Raw genomic sequence first — 22,954 nt, forward strand, 5'->3', positions numbered from 1 at the left:
CTGTGATTATACCTTTAGAAATGAATAGAGAATTACACAAAGTTAACTTAACAAGCAAAGCTCTAGTTAGCCAAACTAAACATAGTGCATCTGCTAAAGTAATTGATCATCAGCCTAACATTCATCAAGATAAATCAATAGGTGATTTTTCAAGCAATACATTCACAAAGCTTTTGAGTGAATATGTAAAGGTAATGGATGCAAAGGATTGTTATGTATGTGTTAAATTACCGGCTTCTGTTTCTGAGGGAGTAACATATAATATGCTTCCTCTCACTTATGCTGTTACATGTAGTGTATTAACTAGTTTATTTTATCAAACTGGTCGTTTAGAATATTACTATTCAAATTATGATGAGATTTTTGCTAATGTCAAGATTGATAATGCTTTAAATAAGCATAAGAAAGCTAAACAATTGAGAGAATATTTCCTTGTTACTAATGAACTCACTTATGAGTATGCTTACAAGAATAATCTAACATGTAAATTAAGTGCTGAAGGGAAGAAATTTCTGAATATGGTTGAGGAGAGAAGAGCAATTTATAAGAGAAATGAATTAGTCAAGCAGACTAAGTCATCATTCTGGCAAAAAGAGGATGAGAAACTAAATGGCAAAATGCTTGAAAATATTGCAATTCACATAGACAAACCTGTTAGTGGAAAGCTTTGCATTAGAAGAGATAACACACTTTTTGATAATTATTTTGTAGGTGCAAGCAACTGTGAAGATACTTATCAGATTTTGGGAGGTTGGGGATTTAAAGGTGGAAAAGATCCTATCTTTCCTGGAATTTATTTTGTTTGTGGTAACAAAGCCTACTACAACCTTCCAGACCATTGGTATGGAACTTGTTATGTGGGAATTGTTTTTCCTAAAGTGTTTCATGTTGACAGAGATTCAGAAGGATTATTTAAAATCCATAATTATGTAAATAGAGCTAAAAGAGAAACTTTTACTGAAGTTCTGGGAGATATTTTTCAAGCTGTAATACCTTTTGTTGGTATAACACTAAATGCAGGGAGAATCAGAAAATTGTCCACTATAGTTGATAGATTATCAACTGACACTGCTGATGGATTTCAATTAGTGAATGTTGAAGTTATTGCAATTAGATCCATGGTAATTCAAGACCGTCTTGCTTTAGACATACTCTTAGCAAAAGAGGGAGGAGTCTGTGGCATTTTACATGTCCAACATTGCTGTACATATATACCGGATGAAAGTAAAAATATTGAAATGTATATTAAGAATATTACACAAATGCATTCAGAGATAATTCCTTTAGAAGAAGAAGATTTTACTGGGAAACTTTCAAATAGGTTTCAAGCAATTAAAAACTGGTTTCATAATATCGGAAGTTCAATTCTTGGCAAGATTCTGGCACCTTTGATTATAATTATATTCATTTTTATTTTGACTAAAGTAGGTTGTTTGTTGCATAAAAGAAAGAAGCATTTGAGAGAAAAGAAAAGAATCTATAAACTCAGAAAAGAAGAGGAAAGGGAGATTGAGTTGCAGGAGTTACATAGAGAGCGTCATGTTAATTGCAAGGATTATGCTGAAACAGACTTTTAGGTTTACTAATACAATGAATTTGAATCGATTTCTTATAAATTTAATTTTATCAAAATTTTGAGTGCTGGTGTGGTGATTTGTTAATCACCAGATGAGGGAGTTGATGGAGCGAGATAGAAAACAAAATTTTGTTTAAACTCGCAAAGTCACATTTCCATAACATGAATAAAATTATTAATGATTTGTGATATGTTGTGCTAATACAACCTAGATTAAACTTTACACGTGGGGGGACTAACATGTGTGCTCATAAACGTGCATAAATGTTGCATCTTTTTGTTCGTGCAAAATAATAAAATAATTTATTGTTTTCGTTTTTGTCATTACTAACTGCTGCATATTTAAAATAAGCATGTGCTTGTTTTGCTTATTCTTGTCTGTATGATGTCATTTCTACTATTCTAGGTGCATATGGGTCTCATAGAAAAACGGAGACTGGTAAATATAAACGCTGCTTTATTTGTTTGCAATGGCTAGGTAACATTTTGATTAATCGGGTGGGTTAATTAATTAGTAAACCATGGGGTGGATACAGAATATACTTTATTTCTTACATTAATACTTTTCTTGTGTTTGTTTTATACTAGAAATCATAAGTTGCCTGCTTTTGAGGCCTAGCTATTTGAGCCGCAAAATAAAAGCTGATCCATATTCTGCAGAAAGTCACGAGACGCCCATTCTGAATTAAAACGTTTATTGAAGCTGCATTCACAAAGCAAAAACTGATGAGCTGACATCATTCTGTCGGACATGGCCAAGGTCGAAAGTGAACTTTTTGTCAGTCCTTAACTTGGCATCCGCGGAAGTTGCTCTGAAAAGCTATGGAAGCTGCGAGGATGATCTGTTACAAAGTTGCAATAGCAGGAAGCCTCTGGCTTCACGTGGAAGAGACAATGGTCTTTGTAAGACATGATTTTGTGGAACTTTTTAAGAATCGGGTGACATGTCACTTGTCACTTTCAGCCAATGGGACGTCGAGTATTTCTGAAAACTTTCCTTTGCTAGTTTAGTTAGCGTAGAAAGGTATAAAAAGTCATGCCCTTAGGGTTGGGCTGGCTGCTGCTTTCTGACTTTCCGATGAGGGTGATGTGCTGCTGGACTTTGCGTGGAGCACGTAAGAATCCTCAAAGAACTTTACTTTAATTTCTGTCTATTTAGCTCAGTTAGGGAAATAGGTTTTAGAAATGCTAAACTTTATATAATTTCTTTAAATTTGATTAAATTGCTTAAATTGTATTTTTCCATATTTCTTACTATCATGCTTGCTTTATTGCAAATAAAATTTCATTTATAAAACTTACAACTTATATACCATAATCTAGAAAATAAAATCTTACTTTTGACAAACAAGCTGGTCTTGGTTATTTAGAAGTATAGGTTACCATTAGCTAGATCACGTCGCCTATGGTGGTCGTTTAAATGGTTGGGTTTTATTCTAATGACAATATTCTTTCTGCAAATGTATAAATATGTTTATAGTTTGTAAATAATGTGTATATAGATTTATTTGACCACCTGATTCAGTAGGCCAAAAATATATCAGGTTCATAAATGGGTCCATGTATAGTTTAGAATTTTGTTTATAGGTTATGAAATTGGGTAGCGTAGTTTATGATATATTTTCTATAGCCCGCTGGATCACGTGTCACGCAGTTTGGTGCTTACTTTCCCTCCATGTTGAAGAATCGTAGATGTTTCAGCACCCAGGCTAATGTGCTGCATAGCTAAATACATATAAGGTCCCAAAGGCAAGACCGATTGCATTGCAAATGCTTGCTTCCCTTGAAATTCTCCCACTTGCATTGTGGGAGTGGCTATGGGGAAAACAAACATGACAGCAGGTCCATTGCAGAACAACTGTCACTGTTTCAAAGATAAGGAATAACACACACCAGACATCACTACACAGGCAGATCTCAACTTCAATGGTTTCTCTTCCACCTTCGCACTTCACTCGGAAATTATGACTCAAAACATACCAGCTATCACAATTGGTCTGCAAAGTAATTGCATTCTGCTTCGATTTTCAAGTAAGCAGCATCCTCGACGTAAAAAAGTAAACTAAGCACCTTTTCTTCCTATCCTATCTCTGGTTTCAATATAATCTTCATAGAATTACCCTGAATTACTTTTCTACCCTATCACCCTCCACTGCAGGCAATCAGCAAAATGCGTTGCATCTCCAGCCTAGAATACTGTTCATTCTCCTGATGAAAGATAGTTAAGGATTGGCGTGTCCCTTGGCAGACAGGAGTTACAGCATGCAGACCATTAAAATCAGATACTTTTACAACTGGTGTCCTCTGGCCTTATCTTACAATTGATCCCAAAACTGAGAACCTAATATGCCCATATAGCACTTAACAGTGTCAATCAGTCTTAAGCTTACTCAGGGAGGTGGTTTGGCATAGAACCTCAGAGCAAAATATCCATGTAATAACAACATATTAATGCCCAGCCAGTGCCTTTACTTATAAGATAAGCATCTGAAATGCAATTGGTCTCGCATTTACGCGAGTTTGAGCTATTGGCATTGTAAATGACAATGCTTTTAAATTATGTTTTGGTTTTTAAAACACAAATAAAAAAAGGCAGTCATTTACAATGCCAATAGTTTAAACTGGTATAAATGCGAGATCTATTGCATTTCAAATGCTTGTTATATTCTAGCTCTGTTTGTGAGGCCTCTAAAGAAAGAACACCCCCGAAAAATAACAGTGCTTCCCATTTACCAAAATATCTAGGAAATCCTAAAACAACCTTTACCTCTTTCATATACCCTCGGGTTTTCTAAAAGATTTTGGATTTCCCAAAGAATTCCATTGAATTTTTTTTCCAGGCCCCTTCAGGCAAAGTAAGAAAGTCTTGCATTAGTACTAAAAAACATATGAGCAGGCAAAGCTTTAAAGTTCACCTGCAAAAATCAGGAGAAGTTGATGGTGAGTGACTTTGAATGATGTGAACCGTGAACCACCGACCCAGCAGGGAATTAATTTTATTTAAGAAAATGTAATTGGCAAGAAATTAATAGGCAACAGCATCTGACACAAATATGGCCAGGAGATAATAGCAAACAATTACAGGAGAAGAACTAAGGTAAAATGAGTTTGTACTGGTAGGACAAGGAAAGTAAATGGGTGAGTAGAGGGAAGAAAATGGAAAAGGGAGGTGCATCAGTGGAAGGATCAGTGTTCAAGCAGCCATGAAACTTTTCCCTCATGAATAATCAATGTTGACAAGTTCAAAGTGGCACTGATTCCCTGGTACCCAATCAGCCGATTTTCACCCATTACTTCGAAAAATAGACCATTCCACATCCTCCATAAGTAAATGGATCATTTTACACCCTGCATACAGTAATGGGCCAGTCCAACCCTCCTTACGGAAAGTGTTCATTCTGATCTGCAACCTCACAGAGAAATGAGCCAGTCTGCACCCTCCAGTAGTGAATGTGAGCCTCATACCCCCGTCCCCTTAGAAAAAGTCTATCAGTCTTCATCACACTCATTAAGATGAGTGAAGCTGTGAACTGCCCTTAGCAGCAGGGTGTCAGCCATTCGGAGATCGAGACTGGCAAGCTTGTTCTAAAAAGCTGGCTGGGCTGGGGCCACCAGTCTGATGCCCAACTCTGCCACAGTTATAGCAGCCTTTTAGGGGCACACACAAGTTACCATAAAGTCTGAAAATTTGAGTGAAGGCATACAAGTACACGATTCTTTAATCAGACCCTGGTCTTCAAGTATTTGGGCCCAGGTGAGCGTCCTTCCTGCAGTACCGACGATCAGGGACACCTAAAACACACCATATTTGTGAGCACTTATTCAATGTATCATCTGCCATTTAGAGGTGGTCATGAAAGACGGAATACTTCAGTGTACGGACTGAATGTATGACGTTACAACGAATTCCGTTGCAACGCATGTCTTTACCACGCATGCGTTAACACGGAATTCGTTTTCCACGCATAACGTTTACCTCGGATGCTTGCGTGGTGACGTCATACGTCGTTAAAAGAAAGCGGAAGTTTATTTTCCGATTTCTCTTAAACGACGCTGATTAAATACATAACCCGACGTGACTTCAGGTGAGATTTTTTTGGGGGGTCTCGGGGGAGACCCCCCAATCCCCCCTTTTTTTACTTTTTACCTTTACCACATATGCCTTTACTACAAACCTCGTAGTAAAGGTATGCGTGGTAAAGGCTTTCGTGTTAACCACGCATGCGTGGTACTGCATGCGTGGTTAAGGATTTCGTGGAAACGGCTTCGTTGTAGAGGCCGTTTCCCGTACGGACTACCAGCACCACAAGCATAATATAACTCGGGGAGGTGAGAAAAACGCTTGCCTCATTAACACAATACGCCAGGGGCGCAGAATGTAAAATATCTTCGGCGTCTGCTTTCCGGCCCCGGTCATTGGACAACAGAGCCTCCAGCATTGTAATGGCATCTGGGAGGCCACTCCCTCACCCCTCTGTCTGTCTTCTCCATTTGCGCAGTGAAAGTGTGTTCAACATTTTGCACTCGCTGTCGCCCCTGCCACACCCACACAAACACATGTGCAATCTCTCTCGTGCGTGGCATTCTTCCACTTCATACACAAAGAATGCATTCATTACCTTAGGTGTCTGAAGGCCAGTGGTGTGGACAGCTCCTTTCCTAGGACCGGCAATTACTGCAAAACACAAGCATTTTCAATGCAATCCGTCTCGCTTTTGCGAGCGTTTAATCTATTGGCATTATAAATGTCAAAGCATTTTATCTATGTGTTTTAAACCCAACACATATATAAAAGGCATTTTTTTTTATGCCAATAGCTCAAACTCCCGCAAATGTGAGAGCACTTCGATGTTGGCCGCGCCCATTTATTAAGACGCTGCTCACGGTATTCAGGTTAGTGAGCAGCATCTAAACAAAGGGGGACGGTCAATATTATGGCGCGCTTTCACACTAAGTAAAAATAAAAATAACAAAGAAACATGTGTGGCTGCTGAAGTGAAAGTGGCCCGCACTATTAATTGATAAAATAAATAATAAATAAGCGCGGCTGCTAATGTGACAGCGGGCACCTGTGACATAAATATTTAAAAAAGCGCGGCTGAAAAGGTGAAAGCGGTCCGCACCGTAAATCAAATAACTGAATAAGTGCAACCACTATAGTTAAAGCAGACGGCGTAGTAATTAAAAAATAATACTGTAGGACGAGTGGGGTGTGCTATGATGTCGTGTGTGGAATAGGGGTAGAGCATTAAGGAAAATAGTACTCACCAACTTATAAAGCAGAGCATGTATCAACACCTGTAAAAGGTCCAGTCCTTATGGGCGGTAACTAAAGGATTACTAAGGAGGGACTAACAAGCATCATAATGAATCGGAAGCCAGCTTTCACAAAGGACAATGGCACACGCCAATTACAAATATAGGCGGAGAGTGGGCAGGGCTTCTAGTGCATACCCTAATACTGCATGCATGTGCGTTGCCGCTAGGCTTGTTCTAAAAAAGCACTTCACTTTTAGGACACAATGAAATGTTGTAGATACAGAATTCTGAGGGCAGAAACTGCTTTACGGGAATTTAGGGCCCGATTACGATGACATTGGGAGTGCCACAATAGCCTGTCGGTACCGGTCCCACTGCCATCGCAGTAAAGAATACCGCTCACTACATTAGGATGGCGGGCAGATGGTCGGGTGTGAAAAGACCGACCAAAGCTAATCTGACGGGCTCAAGGAGCCCGTTGGACAGTCTGTAATGCCTACAATGACAGCGGTGCCTGCGTAGGCATTAAAATAATCTCTTCCGCTGGCACTTTCATGGCGGTGAACTTGCCATGAAAAGACTGGCGGAAAGGGACATTGGGGACCCTAGCAGGCCTCCCCATACCCCCTGGCCCAAAACCCGGGAACTGGGTGGCACCCATGGAGCCCCCCTACATATCCCTGCACCATTTGGCAGGCACCACGTAATGCAGGGATACGTACAGTGTCGCTATTTTGGCTGCGGCGGGTGCTGCAGACAACAGCACCTGATGCAATGCAAAATATAGGCATTGCAACCGCCGTGGTGGCAGTTGAAATGTACTGCCTACTGCAGGACCGCCAACAGCATGTCGGACGGTATATATTATTTACTGTTTGGGGGGAAGTAACATTTCATATATTCAATATGAGGTGTGCATGTGGGCGGCTGAGTATGGGGATACAAGACCACACTATGTGGATTAACGGATTCATAAACTAAATGCTGACCTTCAGCGCTGACATTTCGGAGCTGAATAAAGAAGGGATATTTTTGTACCTCTTTGTGTGGAGGCCCATAGGAATGAATGTCAATTACCGAATCGGTAAATACCGATTCGGTAAAAGGGGGAAAACATTGAATTGTGGCAAGGTGTCACTTTGACACCCTGTTGCACCCCTCAATTGTGTATGGGTGCACATGTTGCAGACATACATGCCCTAAGGGCATGTATGTCTGAAACATGGCACTGTTGGAAAAGCAAAAAAAATGCTTTTTCAAAGGTTTTCATTATTTACCACCAACTTGTAGTTGGTGGTAAATAACAAATCCTTAACTGAGGAATGCACTAACTTGAGTGCTCCCTACATCCTGGATTCGGTAATTTACCGAATCGGTATGTTAAGAATTCGGTATTTTACCGAATCCTTAAATTAACGATTCGGTAAAATACCGAATCCTACAAAAATGCCACCTACATCTAAAAAGCCCAATGCCGGTCGGTAACGGCCGAAATTCGGTAATTTCGGCCATTACCGACCGGTATTGGGCGACCTACATCTGGCCCCTAATCTCCCTGACGACCCCCAGCACCTTGATATCCTTAGGGGTGATACGTCGTGCTTTACACACCTGGAGTTACTTATAGCTTGATAACCCAGGTTTCCTATGTTCACAGGTGCGGAATCTCAATGCAGGGCAGGGGACAAATGAGATATGACCTTTGTGATCTTCAACTTCAGGTCACACAGCAGGGGCCATGAACTCCTCAACTCTCACCACCTGCCTTGGTGGTGCAGATCATACACATAGGGAGCAGCAGCTGTGCTCTGCACCGCCCACCTTCTGCTACTAGCAGTCCTCCTCTTTGAGAAAGAAGATCTACTTATATCTGTACATTAATATCATTATGTGAATTATGAAAGCAACATATGTGCCTTAACATTCACTGCTTCAGGAACCGCCCCCTCCCCAGGGCAGTTAAATTAATATATGCAGGGAGCCCAGCCGCTCTGCCACTGCCATCTCCCCAGGGCACATACATAAATAATTTTTTTAAAACCAATGTGGGGAAGGCCCTCTTATACTTTAAGCATGAGCACAAGAAATAACTGAATTTTGAAGTGTAATCTCAAAACAGTGAACAATTGTAAGAGACTTGAAAAACTAAAAAATGCATTGATTATCAAGGAAAGTTTTGTTAGTTATAACAATATTGATGACATGTGTATGTAAGAATTGTTGATTGTTGATAAATTCAATTGCTGTGCATTCAGGTTTCAATTGATCAGTGACACTTGAGGTTTCAGATGTACAGTTTTACATTTGCCTGGTAGCAACATGTTCCCGATCAGCATGCTAAGCACCACCATTCTTTTGTTAACCAAATCGAACATTCAAAACAGGTATGCACAATACACACACATTTATAGGTCAACCAAATGCCAACTCTCTACAAGTGGCATTTCAGAATTGTGACAAAAAATTCGACTTTATCATTAAAACAGATTTTAAATTACAATTCATGTGAGTCTAAATAGAAATTCCCTGTCTGCTCCTAATCCAAAGTTAGCACTTATTAGTTGTAATAAGGAAGGCCAGTGTTAGTCTGTGGTCACAGTGAAAAAGTCACTAGGGAGTTTTTCACTGTCGGGACATGTAAAACTTGAGTACACATGTCTTACTTTATAATTGCCATGCACCCTGCCCGAGGAGCGGTTAGTGCCTACCTTAGGGGTGACTGATATGTATTCAAAAGGAAGGTTTAGGCCTAGCAACAGATTTCTTTTGTCAAGTGGAAATGGCAGAATAAATCTGTAGGTCCTTATACTAGGGACTTACAAGTAAATTCAATGAGCCAATCAGGTGTAGGCCAATTTTACCATGTTTAAGGGAGCAATACAAGCACATTATTACTAGTTCACAGTGGTAAAGAGCACAGAGTCTTAAAACGCCAACAAAAATAAACTAAGCAAAATAAGAGGGGTGAAGTTAAGAAGTCTAGGACACTACCACCCAAGGGTGTAAAGTCTTAAACCTGCCAAGCCTTTATCCCCAGCATTCTTCCTCCGGAGCCTCTAAGCATATGTGTGCCAGACACATATCGGTTTACTATGGGTTCAGGATAAGAAACAAGTACAAACACTTGGCTGGAGCTCACACTGTGGCTTGGAGCCAGGCATGGTTACATTTTTTCTAATTATAAGACAAATGCAAACAAGAGCCACCTCCTCTATGGGGCACTGAACTATATGTCTGTGTCTAAGACGGGAGTCAGACATGTTTTGTATTTTTTCTAGCCTAAAAAACATATCCACACTATGTCTGTCTCTTTGCTGATGCACAGACACAAAGAAGCTATGTTTCATAATGCTTCTCTTGAACAGAGAATAATTACAGTCCATTCCCATTCATTACCCACTTTCAGGGTGTTTTTGGTAGGTGACAGTTTGGGAAGAACTGGGAAGTGTCTCTGAGCTCCCTCTTTCCCACCTCCAGAAAAATTGCCTGGAGCTTGTGAGAATTGCTAGGGAGGAGCTGGAACAGTATTAGTTGTCTTCGGTCCTCCCATAGCCCCCCAACCCACCTGATCTTGGATTGGGCTAGGAAACACCAAGCAATAGAAAAGCATCAAAACCCAATCTCTTCTCCTAAACTTAGTTTAGGTCTTGGCTGCTTTTCTCACAAAAGAGGATCACATCAAGGATCACATTCAGACCCAGCTCATTCCTTGCCAACCAAGTGAGCAGCACTCTGAAAGGCACATCCTAAGACACCTATGCCACCTACCTGCTTCCACAGCCTCCCATATGGTCCATCACCTGAACAATTTAGGTGCATGCACTCATGATACTTGATAACCATCTTCTTACAGGTGAATACCTCCGCACAACTCTGAAGGATGCAATTACCCAAAATGATTATCCATTATGAGACAGTCCTCAATAACAAAAGGGCAGAAGAATACTAACCATTGCCATTGTTATTTCAAAAATTGACTAAAATACCATGTCATTTAAATGGTGTGAGAAAAATATGTTTCATCTCATAAAGGCTACCAACTTACGGGTGATGAATATATGTAAAATTAGACCAACATGTTTGAATCCATTGCTTCAACTCTTCTGCCCATTTCAAGTTTCCAGACATTGATGGCATATTTCGATTGACTACTTCATTTTGCTGTTTCACCTGTTTTATAAAAAAAAGTATAAAGAAACATATCTTGTTATAATTGACATAATACAGTTCTCATCTTTAGTTTTAACAATAAATTTAAGGCACACACTAAGAGCGTCCACCTGCATTGCTGTAAATCCCTTAACATGTAGCTTTTTCTGATCAACAATTTTGAACTTCACTGTAGACTAAGACCTGTACCTTGCCTCAACACCCATGTGCTTCTGTGACAATCAGTTTCTCATTTAAGTGCACATTGCACTGTTAAAAGCACTGAGGGCTAATAGAGGTACCTCCATCAAGTAGGCACTTGAAACTTTGTTTAAACCTTTACATATTTGGTACAGATAAGCTGCCACAAACAATGAAGTGCTCTACATTTACATTAGACCAGAGAGAAATATTGACTTCAATAGCTGGGATATTTTCTGGCAAGATGTTAAGACTTGCTATAAAAAGAAGAAACATATTGCACAAAACCCAACCCCAGTGCTTCAGACAATCTATTTAATTAAGGATAGGGACATCTCTATTGCTTCCTGCTGAAAGTGGATACCTTTACAAAACTTGGTAGGTGTACTATCAATTCTTAATTATTTGACAAGGTCAGGTCTTTAGATATTTATTTAAGGAGCATTTCTGAACTGTTGCTAAAATCCCCCTGCAATTCATCCAATGTATAACACTTATATGGCACTGGCAAGGCTATCAAGAAAGTTCAGAATGGATATACCAATTATTAATTACCCCTTTGAGAAATGCTCAATATACTTCTTAACTGTGTCAAACCAGGAAGACTCATTAGCCACATTCTTTCCTGTTTGCAGGGACCACATTGCCATTCACTTTCAACACTTCCCAGGCAACTTCTGCAGTGGAAATAAACCACTCTTTCATTGTTATCTGTGTGCTCAGCAAAGGGGAGAGCAGGAGTGAGTGAGAGAAATGGCATCCATCTTGTTCAAAATTGAGGTTTATATAGACATATAGCCAAAATAAAACATATTATTAACTTCACTTCTATGCATCATAGGACATTTGTTTCAATTGCAATGATGTTAATTCAGTCTAAATATGTAGGCTCACATGTTAAACAAAATTGTATATATTATTAAGGGTGCACAAAATAATCTAAACTTAAGAAAAATATGTTTTAAAAACATGTCTCTGATTGATTTATAATCACTAAAACAATTAATAAAATGTTCTAATTAGGAATTTGTTCAGCCCCAATCCCTTTCTACTTCTTCTTGAAACTCTCTTCTAACATCTTTATTTGGTTGTAGACACAATCCTAGATATTCTCCATCTTGTTATCTTCAGACCACTTCCTCAGTAATGGAATCTTTTTACTACAATACCCACACTTTTTAAGCATACACTCAAAAACCTTTTGAAAAGAGAAACAGACTAATTGCACAAATCATTATGATAGGGTTAATATAATTCATAAGGTCCCGCCACACAAATGATCAATCCATTCTCCAACCTTACTAAAACCATTCCCTACCTCACTAACCCAGACATCATTAGCTTCCTAAAAGCTATGCTGTTCAAAGGATTGAAGTTCACAAAAATGTTGTCAAGTTTATGACATAAGAGTCAATAATAGGACTGTTATCAGGAATGAAAGTGCAGCATATCTTAACCTTTAGTACTTTGCAAACACTGCCTTTCCTTGTAAGAAGGATATCTGATGCCAAGTGGGTTTGCATCACCACAAGTCTAACAGTGATTCATTCAAAATGTATTTGAGTTAGCGCTCCAGCTGTGCTTAAAGCAAGTCTATCCACCAATGGCGATAAACATCAAACATTGACATCATCCATTGCCACAACTTTGCAAGAATAATAGCACCTAATATACCAAAACCTACCCGTTCAAAACCACGTTTCACTCTTAAGCCAACTATAACAATTCAATTCAATAGGCCTTATTCGATTTTCACAAAGTTAAAAATCATAAAAGCAAGTACATACAAAAATACATCTATACAAATCAGCACCAATAAATAACATCTGAATTAAAAAAGTATTAAATCCTTAAAGTGAATCTATCGAATAGTTACCAAATCATAGTAAATTCCGTGATCTTAAAACATTTTTTAAAAACATTGTCATAAACATTATGCATGCAGGGTTCCCCAGTTGTTGCAAGTTCAGATACGCTGGTCTACACTGCTGCCATGCACCACCTCTCACGTATTGCTTAATCCATCTACAGCGTTCTTTTTTATATAGTTTACAGAACATAACCAGATGGAAAGTGGATTGGGATGACATGTTGTCACATGGACATACGGCCAGAGTTCTATTCCAGTCATTTTTTGCTGGGAACGTTACTAGACGATGGAATAGATTAAATATGAATCTGGTCAGAATGAAACGTTCAAACTCCAAAGTCACGAGGTTTAAATAAGGTTGTGTTCTATGGGTGGTCAACAACAATTGATGTTCGGGCACAGTTTTCTTAGTGACCTCCCCTCCAAGTCTTATTATATTAAAGTGCTCCATGCATAGATGTTTCAAGACTTTCTTTGGGATTTCGCCTATTAATTTAGGGTTACTGTACCATTCTGGCCTTTGTATATCGTTTAGCACCCTCCTGACATACTCAAGCCATTTAATGTGCTTTACGTTATCGAGGGCCATAACATCTCTAATTATTTCCTGGTTTAAACCCAGTTCTTGTGTCGCCCAGACTCTGCGCCACAGCAAAATTGGTTGGATTCTAATCAGGTCAGTTAAATGGTCCATACCTAATTCTGCGTGGCAGTTATAAACAGATGTGCCCTTGGGAAGGGCCAACAGATATCTAAATAAATTGTTTTCAGCAATTTGAAGCGATGTTACATCCTGTTACCCACAAATCCCTGCACCATAGAGAGCAATGCTTCTGCATTTTGCCACATAAATACTGAGCATAATTCCTGGCTGTTTTTTACCCAGTTTACTTGCAAAGTTTGTGACAGCCGCGATCGATCGCTTAAAAGCTAGGGTCCTGTTTTTCACTTCTGGGCCCCAAGCACCCGATCTTTCAATTATAACCCCCAAGTATGGGAATATTTTGGTATGTTCTACTTGGAGGCCTGCCACTTTAAGTTGTTTGCACCTGCCCCACCTCCCCTTTACCACAGCACATCACAAAAGACTTCTTGGCATTAACTCTAAGACCTCTAACCTCCATGAATTCTACATACTTAGTTAGGGCCTTTTGTGCACCCACCTTAGTCCTGGCCATCAACACTGCGTCGTCCGCATACAGGAGGGAAGCTATCTGCCTATTGCCATACCTCGGTGAGTCGATGTTATTGGCCACCAATTCCTTTTCTAGACTGTTCGTATATAAAGAGAAAAGTAGTGGGGCCAGCACGCAGCCCTGTCTCACCCCCTTCTGTATGCGGAAGGACCCCGTACATTCCCCCCCAATCCGTACCTTACTTTGGCCGTTGCACTTGAGTATAGTTGTCTCAAAAAGAGGACTATAGCTGGATCCATGTTCATCTCCTCTAGTATTTCCCAAAGTTTCGTGTGTACTACGCAATCAAAGGCAGAGGAGAGGTCGACGAATATTGCATACAAGCAACCATCTTTAGCCCTGGTGTACTTCCCTTGTAACAATACAAAATGTAGGACCTGCTCAACCGTGCCCATCCCTGTCCGGAACCCATATTGTACAGGGGTTAAAATATCGTGTTCCTCGGCCCACGTCTGTATTTTAGTCAGGACCACTCTCCCTGCGATTTTCATTAATGAGTCCAGGAGAGATATGGGTCTATAGTTTGATGGGCTTTCCCTGTCACCCTTTTTATAGATGGGAATTATCACTGACTCTGCCCATGTTTTAATAAAACCTTCGGCACAACTTGCACCCAAGACCCGCGAGCAAAGTGGGGCCCATAGATCTATATTCATCTTATAAAGATCGCTAGGGATCCCGTCTGGTCCCGGGGCTTTATTATTCTGAGTTGAGCTTATGGCCCTTTGTACCTCTTCAAGGGTAAACTCAAGTTGGATGGGGAGGAAATTACTCACTGTTTGCAATTCCCCTTGACTGCTACTATAGACGTTAGAAAAAAATTCTATCCAGGATTTTTCATCAATGGCTATTACCATCCTAGCCATCTGTTTGTTGTTGAGAAAAGGTGTGTTGACTACCTGCCAGAATAATTTTGCGTCTTTACTCTCGGCGGCCTTCAATAAATCCTGCCATACTTTATCTTTAATTGTTTTCTTACGTTGGCGCCTAGCAAGATTATATGCCTTCCTATGTGCCCTTATTTCCTCATGATCCCTCTGTTTGTTACTCAATGCTAACTTCAGGGCTGTATGCGCCTTTGTGCATTGAGAATCAAACCAGCCTTTAATTTTATTGCTTTTTTTAGTATGGGACCTAGTTAGGACACTCTGAATAGTGGTAGTAATATTATTATTATTATTATTTTTTAAACTTTATTTTAGAAATTTTTTACATTGAAGACCTTCATGGAAAGGTGCAGTAGTGTTACATATCAAGAACTTATGCATAGTACAAGCGATTGACAAGCTAGTGGTACATGGTTTACAACACAGCAACAATGCATCAACAGGTGACAAGGAAATGTGACATGCAAGCGTATAGGGTATCATAGCAAAGCAGTGAGTTTTCTAGATGATATCCAGGAGGAATTCGACCACTCTTGCAATAGACACTTGAGTATAAGGTGTAGGCCTCGTGGAGGTTCAGAGCAGGGGTATTTCGTTGTGGGAGGTCAGCCCACGCTGGCAACTCCACTCTGTCTGCCTAGTAGTTTAAGCAAATTAGTGACCATGACGCGCTAGGACATGAGGTAAGAAGCATAGATGCATCCACTGTGTTGGGTATCAAGAGGAGCCAGTGAGCGGTGGACCAGGGGTTGGCGAGGTTTCGCCAGGGCTGGTATTAGTTCGGGAGAGGTAACCTCTCAGAGGGTCCCAAATATCACGTGGTCGTGAAGTAGTAGGTAATAGTTCAGAATACGTATTCAGCTGTTCCTGGCAATAAGTGAGATCATGCAACCAGTCTTTGAATTTAGGGGCCGTGCCCCTGCCCCATCGGCACGCCACCCTCCGCTTTGCAACTAGAAGAGCCAGCGCAATAAATTTGCGATGTGTAGCCAGTATGGGTTCTACATAGCCCAATAGCGCCATTACTGGGGAGGGAGTTATGTCAGTGTGAATCATGACGGAGAGCGCAGCCATCACCTGAACCCAGTAGAGCCGAACTGTGTCACATGTCCATGCTAAGTGTAAGAAGTCAGCCTTAGGGGCATGGCATCTATCACAATTGTCGGTGGTGCCGAAGTCTATACATACGGGCTGGGGTGTAATACAGTCGATGTAGGAACTTATAGTGAATGATTCTATGTCTGCTGCTAGCAGAGATTCGTTCTGTCTGTTGGAGGCAGAATGTCCACTGTTTGTCAGTGAGGGGCCTATCTAGCTCTTGGTCCCACTTCAGTTTGGCCGCCAAAGATGGGTATCTGATTTGTGTATGCACTGTTCTATAAATTGACGATACCAATTTGCGTGGGACGTCAGTGTCGAGTATAAGTTGTAACGGGGTGAGGGCGTCAGGTTCATGTGGAAAGTCAGGTGTAAGTGCTCGCATTCCTTGGCGAACCCTAATGTAGAGGAATACGTCGAGTGGTGTAGGCTGTATCCCTTCATATAGGTGTGCCATGGAGCGAAACTTGCCGTCGTGGTAGAGGTCACCCCAGGTTATCACATGTATCCTGTGTAGCAATTGACGGAATCCCGGTTCTTGCAGTAAGGGCATATCAGGGTGATAGACTAGCGGCAACGCAGGGGCATAAAGCATCGACACTTCAAGCCTGGAAGCTAGTCGGGCCCATGCGGTGACTGTGCTGAATACTGTTGTGGGTGTTTTGTCTCTGCCAGATACCACCGCGTAGAGAGCGCCATCTATAGGGAGAGGGTGGGCCAGCCAGTGCTCAGCAGCCAGTTGTGGCATGTATCTAGGCTGGTGGAACCAGAAATAAGCATAATGGGCCTGAGCCGCTTGGTAATATAATTCGAAATCCGGTATCCCGAAACCACCTTGGGAGCTGGGTCTAATCAGGACGTCCCATTTTAGACGAGGTGATTTACCGCCCCAGACAAGTTTAATGAGTTCAGATCGGAGCTGGTGGAAAAAGGATTTGCCAGGGTAGAACGGAATGTTCAAAAAGAGGTATAGTAGTTGCGGGAGGATCACCATTTTGATTAGAGATGCTCTGCCCGCCATAGAAAGGGGCAGAGTAATCCATCGGGCAACTTTATCAGTGATGCAATTCATAGTAGTGTCATAATTGGCCCGCATAAGCTCATCCCTATCTCTCTCTACGTGTATACCCAGGTATTTAAAATCTCCGTCACTCCAGGCAATGGGATAATCTAGTTCAAAACGCGATGTGGAAGGGGTAAGCGGAAAGATGCAAGATTTACTCCAGTTAATTTGGACACCCGAAAGCCTTCCAAAGTGTATAAATTCCCGTAGAATAGGGTTCAAATTATCACAAGGGTTGCGTATATACAAAGTGATATCATCAGCATACATTGATATCAATATTTGCCTTTGAAAGCATCGAAGTGCACTGTCGTTGTGACGTTGTCGTAACTTTGCGGCTAGAGGTTCCGTGGCTATTGCAAAGAGGAGAGGTGAAAGGGGGCACCCCTGTCTGGTCCCCCTGGTGATGGGGAATGCCTCAGACAATCTACCATTAATAAGGAGTTTGGCAATAGGGCGATCACAGATGAGCCGAATCCAGGAGATGAAAATCACTGGAAAGCCCATCCTCTCCAAGACGCTAAACACATAATCCCATTCCAGGGAGTCAAATGCCTTAGTGGCATCAAGAAATACGGCCGCCATGGGTAGGTCCTCATGTACTGAGTTGAGGATTGGAAAAAAAGATACGCAAGTTATGAGAAGTGGCCCTACCGGGCACAAATCCGGATTGGTCGGGGAGTATCAGAGTGGGAAGCAGAAGGCTAAGACGGTTAGCAATCAGTTTGGCAAGTACCTTGACATCACAATTAAGCAATGAAAGTGGGCGGTATGAGTCACATTTATTCGAAGGTTTACCAGGCTTAAGCAGCGATGTAATGAGTGCAACTCTCATAGAGTGCGGGAGATGGCCTACCTCGAGGGCATCCTCATACACTTCTCGCAACACTGGAGCCATGAAATCAATATAGGTTTTATAAAATTCTATCGGGATCCCGTCGAGGCCAGTGGCTTTACCGGATTGCAAACCCATGATTGCGTCTCTCACTTCGTCTAGCTCAAAGGGCGTACTTAGGAAAGCCCGTTGGGCATCACCAAGCCAGCCTAAAGAAATATCAGCCAAGTAGTCCTGCAGCTGTAGCACTCCTGCTCTGGAGGAGGTGTATAGCGCGCTGTAGTGGGATACAAAGGAATTGAGGATTTGGGTAGTGTCGCGCACCACCACACTGTCTGGGCCCTCGAGTTCTAATATCATGTTTGGCGTGCGCATCAGTTTAATCGTGGATGCTAAAGCCTTCCCCGGCCTTTCACCCTCGCCATAACGGCGAGCAGTCCAGTACTTGCCCCTAAAATTCGATTCTCTCTCAGCCTCAGCAGTGTAGTCAGAAATTCTGACCCTTATCTTCAGGAGGACCGCGTCCGAGGGAGCAGTGGCTAACACTGTTTCTAAAGTTCTAAGTTCATTTTCTAGTGCCAGTATCCGAGCAGCAATAGTCTTCAGAATTCCGGCACCCTTAGCTATGCAAATTCATCGTAGTGTCACTTTGAATGCTTCCCAAATAGTTTCCACATCTTTAACCGAGTCTTTGTTTCTCCTGAAGAAGTCTAAACATTCATCTCTAAGTTCCTCCTGAAAGGCGGTGTCTAGTAATAGTGAGGGGTGCATCCGCCAAGAAGTGGAGGGGGGGCCTAGGTCCGCTGAGCATAGGGTGATTTTGACAGGGGAGTGGTCTGAGTAGGTCCTCGGTAGGTGTTGTGCATGAGAAAGTGAGGTAAAGAGTTGGGATGTCAACAATATAAAGTCAAGCCTGGCCCATGAGCGCGCTTGTGCGGTAAAGTGTGTGCCCTCTTTTGCATTAACGTGGAGGCGCCTCCAAGCATCAATAAGACTATGGTCTGTGATCACTGTGCGTAATTCCTCACGCGCTTTAGTGTAGTGGTGCAGGGCTGGGTGTGACCTATCCAGAGTAGGATCTAGCGTCGTATTAAAATCTCCCCCCCAAATGAGGTGGTGAGGTCCCGTCCCCACTATAGCCGCCCACAACTCAGCAAAGAACCCTGGGTCATCCATGTTGGGGCCGTAGCAGCAAACCAATGTGACCGCCACGTTTCCCAGTCTCCCCCACAGCATGCAGTATCGCCCCAGAGAGTCTACCTTGGAGCCAGCCATAACAAAGGGCGTGCCTCTCTTCACCAGAATCGCCGCACCTCTAGCATACGTTGAGTAAGACGAGAATACCGCATGGGCCGCCCATCTACTAGCAAAAGTATGAGTAGTCTGTGAGCTGAAGTGTGTTTCTTGTAGAAAGGCTATGTGTGTGGAATGGCGATCCAGGTAAGATAGAACTTACCGCCGTTTCCTGGGATCCCCTAGCCCCCTAACATTCCACGTCATTATATTTAGGTCAGTGTCACCCATGAGTGGTGTGGAGCCCTATCACCTAACGCATCCATTGCCAAGAGCCCGTGAGCAATCCCGTAAATGAAAGAATGACTCGCATAGCAGTGTCTATGAATATTATGTCGCTTGTGTATGTAACTTGCCCCGCGAGAATAATATCTCGCACACAACTCCCCAAACCAATCTCATCCATTGTAAGTGAGGTATCAGTAGATTTTGTAAATAACGATAGAACGAGACAACTCAACCAAACAGTTCCCCCCTCCCCACTCCCACCATACCCAAACCCCAGGAACGTGGCACCAAGAGCCGTCAAAACATCAAATACACTCAGTGCAATGAGCTCTAGTAATCCTCGTGCGCCCACCCGCCATTCCATCATCTTACCCTGTAGAGCTTTGGACAATGATAACACAAGCATTGCAAAAAGTTTGACATAGGAATGCGCAGCGCGCCATCTCTTAATTACCCAGTAGAGTCTAGTTACATAGATCATGCAGAGAAGTGTCATAGTGCGCGACATACAGTTATACACAGTGAAAATAAAGCAAGTATCTACTGTCATAGCTTGAGCGCACCAGGACATACACTGCCCATGGATAATTGCAGACATTGCGACCAGTAGATCAAAACAGGTAAGTAGGCTAGCATCAAAGTTCCACTTCACTGCAATTCGAGTGCTCCCACCCGCCACCCACTGAAGCAACCCAAACTTGCTAGAAATCCCACCCCCCCTCCCTCTAACAGCATCTAAACTTCCCAACATTTGTACTAGTGTAGAAAAAAACACAATTGGGTATACCCTTCGGGGTGTAGTCTAGTAGCGCACACAGCCACCCCCCACTCCTCGTGCCTCGTCCTGTCCGGCCACCTAAAGCACAACCGAGGTAGTGGGGAGGGGGTGCCTGGAATACTTTACCACCATAGTTCAGCGCTTGACCGTTGACCTCAGCGGCACACGAAGCGTCCAACACAACCAGGGCCCAACAGGGGAATCCGGAATGGGCACTTAAAGGACAACACAGGAGTCAAGTGTTCAGTATCCAGTATTATTCATCTTCATTGGCCGAGTGAAAATCTTCTTGTCTGCCATCACCACAATGCTTATTCTCTGCACGTTCACGCCTAAGCCTCTTAACAAAATCTTCCACTTGCTGAGGATTGGTAAAGAAATGCTGTTTTGCTTGATGTGTTATTCTCAATTTGGCGGGGTAGAGCAAGGCATAGTCAATTTGTAGTGCCCTCAGCTTTTTCTTGACTTCCAAAAATTTACGCCGTTGCTCTTGCACTATCGGGGTGAAGTCCGGATAGATGGAGAAGTGGACCCCGTCGCAGGATAGTGCACGGTTGGTGCGAGCAGCCCGTAGTGCAGCATCACGGTCCCGATAATTCAGAAGTCGGGCAATGATGGGTCGCGGCGGGGTCCCGGTAGCAGGTCGAGGGCCAAGTGAACGGTGAGCCCGTTGAACAATAAATTGCTTGGAAAAGGCCTCAGGGCCAACCGCCGCGATCCGTATTTTCTCCACATAGTCCTCCAGGCGTCCCGTGCTGGTAGTCTCCGGAACCCCAATGACGCGGATATTATTGCGACGACTTCTGGCTTCCAACTCCTCATTTTTAGCGGCTATGAGTCGTAGCACATTGTCCATTCTCGCAATTTGTGTCGTATGGGTGGCCCTCGTGTCATCATGGTCGGATATGCGCTGCTCAGTTGCCGTGATGCGCTCCTCGTGCGCATCCAGTTTGTGCACCATGGCATCCATTCTAGATGACATCCTGTCAACTTTGTCCACTATAGTAGCAAATCCCTGCCTCATTTCATGCATCATCTGCTGAAAGTCGGGGGCGACAGGGTTAGCGTCAGTGTCCGTCACAGCAACGGTGTGGGAGCTCCCCGCCTCCTGTGTGTTACGCAGCCCTTTTTTGGTCACAGTTGAATCGAACGACAGTTGGGGCTGCCTATTGTCCGGTTTGCCCATGGTTAGTTGTTTGCAGGTATGCGAAACAGAGTATAGGGAGTGTCCTCCTCAATGGGTAAGAAGTGGGTGGAAAGCGGGACAAAGCGAACCAGGCGAGCTCCCCAGGAAGCGCATCCACGTGAAGTGACAATGAGTGGCCGTGCAGTGGGAGGGCAGCCATATGCCAGTATCAGGTATAGCGATGACGGTTCAGACCAGTGGTGGATCCACAGTGCAGGAAAGATCAACAGGAGGTGAAGGTATTCAGATCAGCGGCCGCCCTCTGAAAGCTGAGGCCCACCAGGCAATGTGGGAGGAAAATAGCGTCACGGGCAGCAGCTCGGGTTGAAGCTGCTAAGTTACACCTCTCGCCGGCAAGCACTTCCCAATGTATGCAGAGGGGGTAGAAATGAGGAGAAACTCAGCAACAGCAGATGAGCGCCGATAATCACCGGATCAACCCGAACCGGGAAGGCCGTGGCAAACTGGCTACTCTCCGGGTCCCAGCAGGTCCAGCAGGCATTCAGAACAGTCCACGCTGCAGATGCAATGGGGCGAGGTCTCAGTGGCGCCAGAAATGCATGCACGTCCAGCCCCGTAGCTCCCATCTCAGAGGCGGAGGGTGCAGGATGAGTTTTCTGCCCGAGGCCGGCGGCCCAACGCTGATCTCCCGGCGTCTCGGGGCACCACAGATCTCAACTGGGGCGCAGGGGGCGAACAATGTCACATGCAGCTCCAAGTTCCCAATTCTAGTTACTAGGCGTGCCGCATGCAATCTGTGGGTGCTAGTGTCCAGGGAGCAGAGTCAGCAAAGGCATCCCCGTAGCAGTGTCTTGCAGCGCCCTCTGCACGAAATGGCCGCCAGTCCCCCCAGCCGTCACCGCCGAGCAGCGCAGCGCCTCCAGCAGAAGCAGCAGAACGGGACAGTGGGCGCCCACCTCCCAGGGGCAGCCGCACCACAGGACGCAGGCAGGGCCGCCTTATGGTCTTGCGTGTAATCAGAGTCGGTCGGGGACCCCGCGCGGATGAGTAATCTGTGGGGCCCACTTGCCTCGTGGTGAGCCGCGGTGTCTAGCAGGTCGCCAGCCCCGCCAGCAGTCTAAGCAGGTCCACAGTTCCTCTCCTGCCGAAAGTCCCCGATAGCGTAACTCCGGATAGGAGGGTGGCGGAGCAATGAAATCTTCACCGAAGCCGCAGCGAGATGTCAGTCATGGGTCTGTGTGGTCAGGCCGAGCACGGGTGGTGGAATTTCAGGATAAATATCGGATTTGTAGTCCAGGCAGCAGGAGCCTCACATCGGTGCGGCCATACTGCTAGTGCGCCCTCTAGCGCCCCTTAGTGGTAGTAATATTACTA

The 22,954-nt window shown here is 43.4% G+C and overlaps 1 protein-coding gene across 1 annotated transcript in view; it reads right to left on the minus strand.

Moving 5' to 3' along the window:
- DNAH11 (dynein axonemal heavy chain 11) overlaps positions 1-22,954 on the minus strand; it is a 3,642,058-nt gene that overhangs the window by 2,704,044 nt on the left and 915,060 nt on the right. Inside the window, exon 12 of the mRNA XM_078663510.1 lies at positions 10,881-10,996. Coding sequence (XP_078519636.1) covers positions 10,881-10,996 — 116 coding nt within the window. The remainder of the gene's footprint in view (positions 1-10,880; positions 10,997-22,954) is intronic.

This window comes from Lissotriton helveticus, chromosome 10, assembly GCF_964261635.1.
Source record: "Lissotriton helveticus chromosome 10, aLisHel1.1, whole genome shotgun sequence".
In the NCBI taxonomy this organism is placed as follows: domain Eukaryota; kingdom Metazoa; phylum Chordata; class Amphibia; order Caudata; family Salamandridae; genus Lissotriton; species Lissotriton helveticus.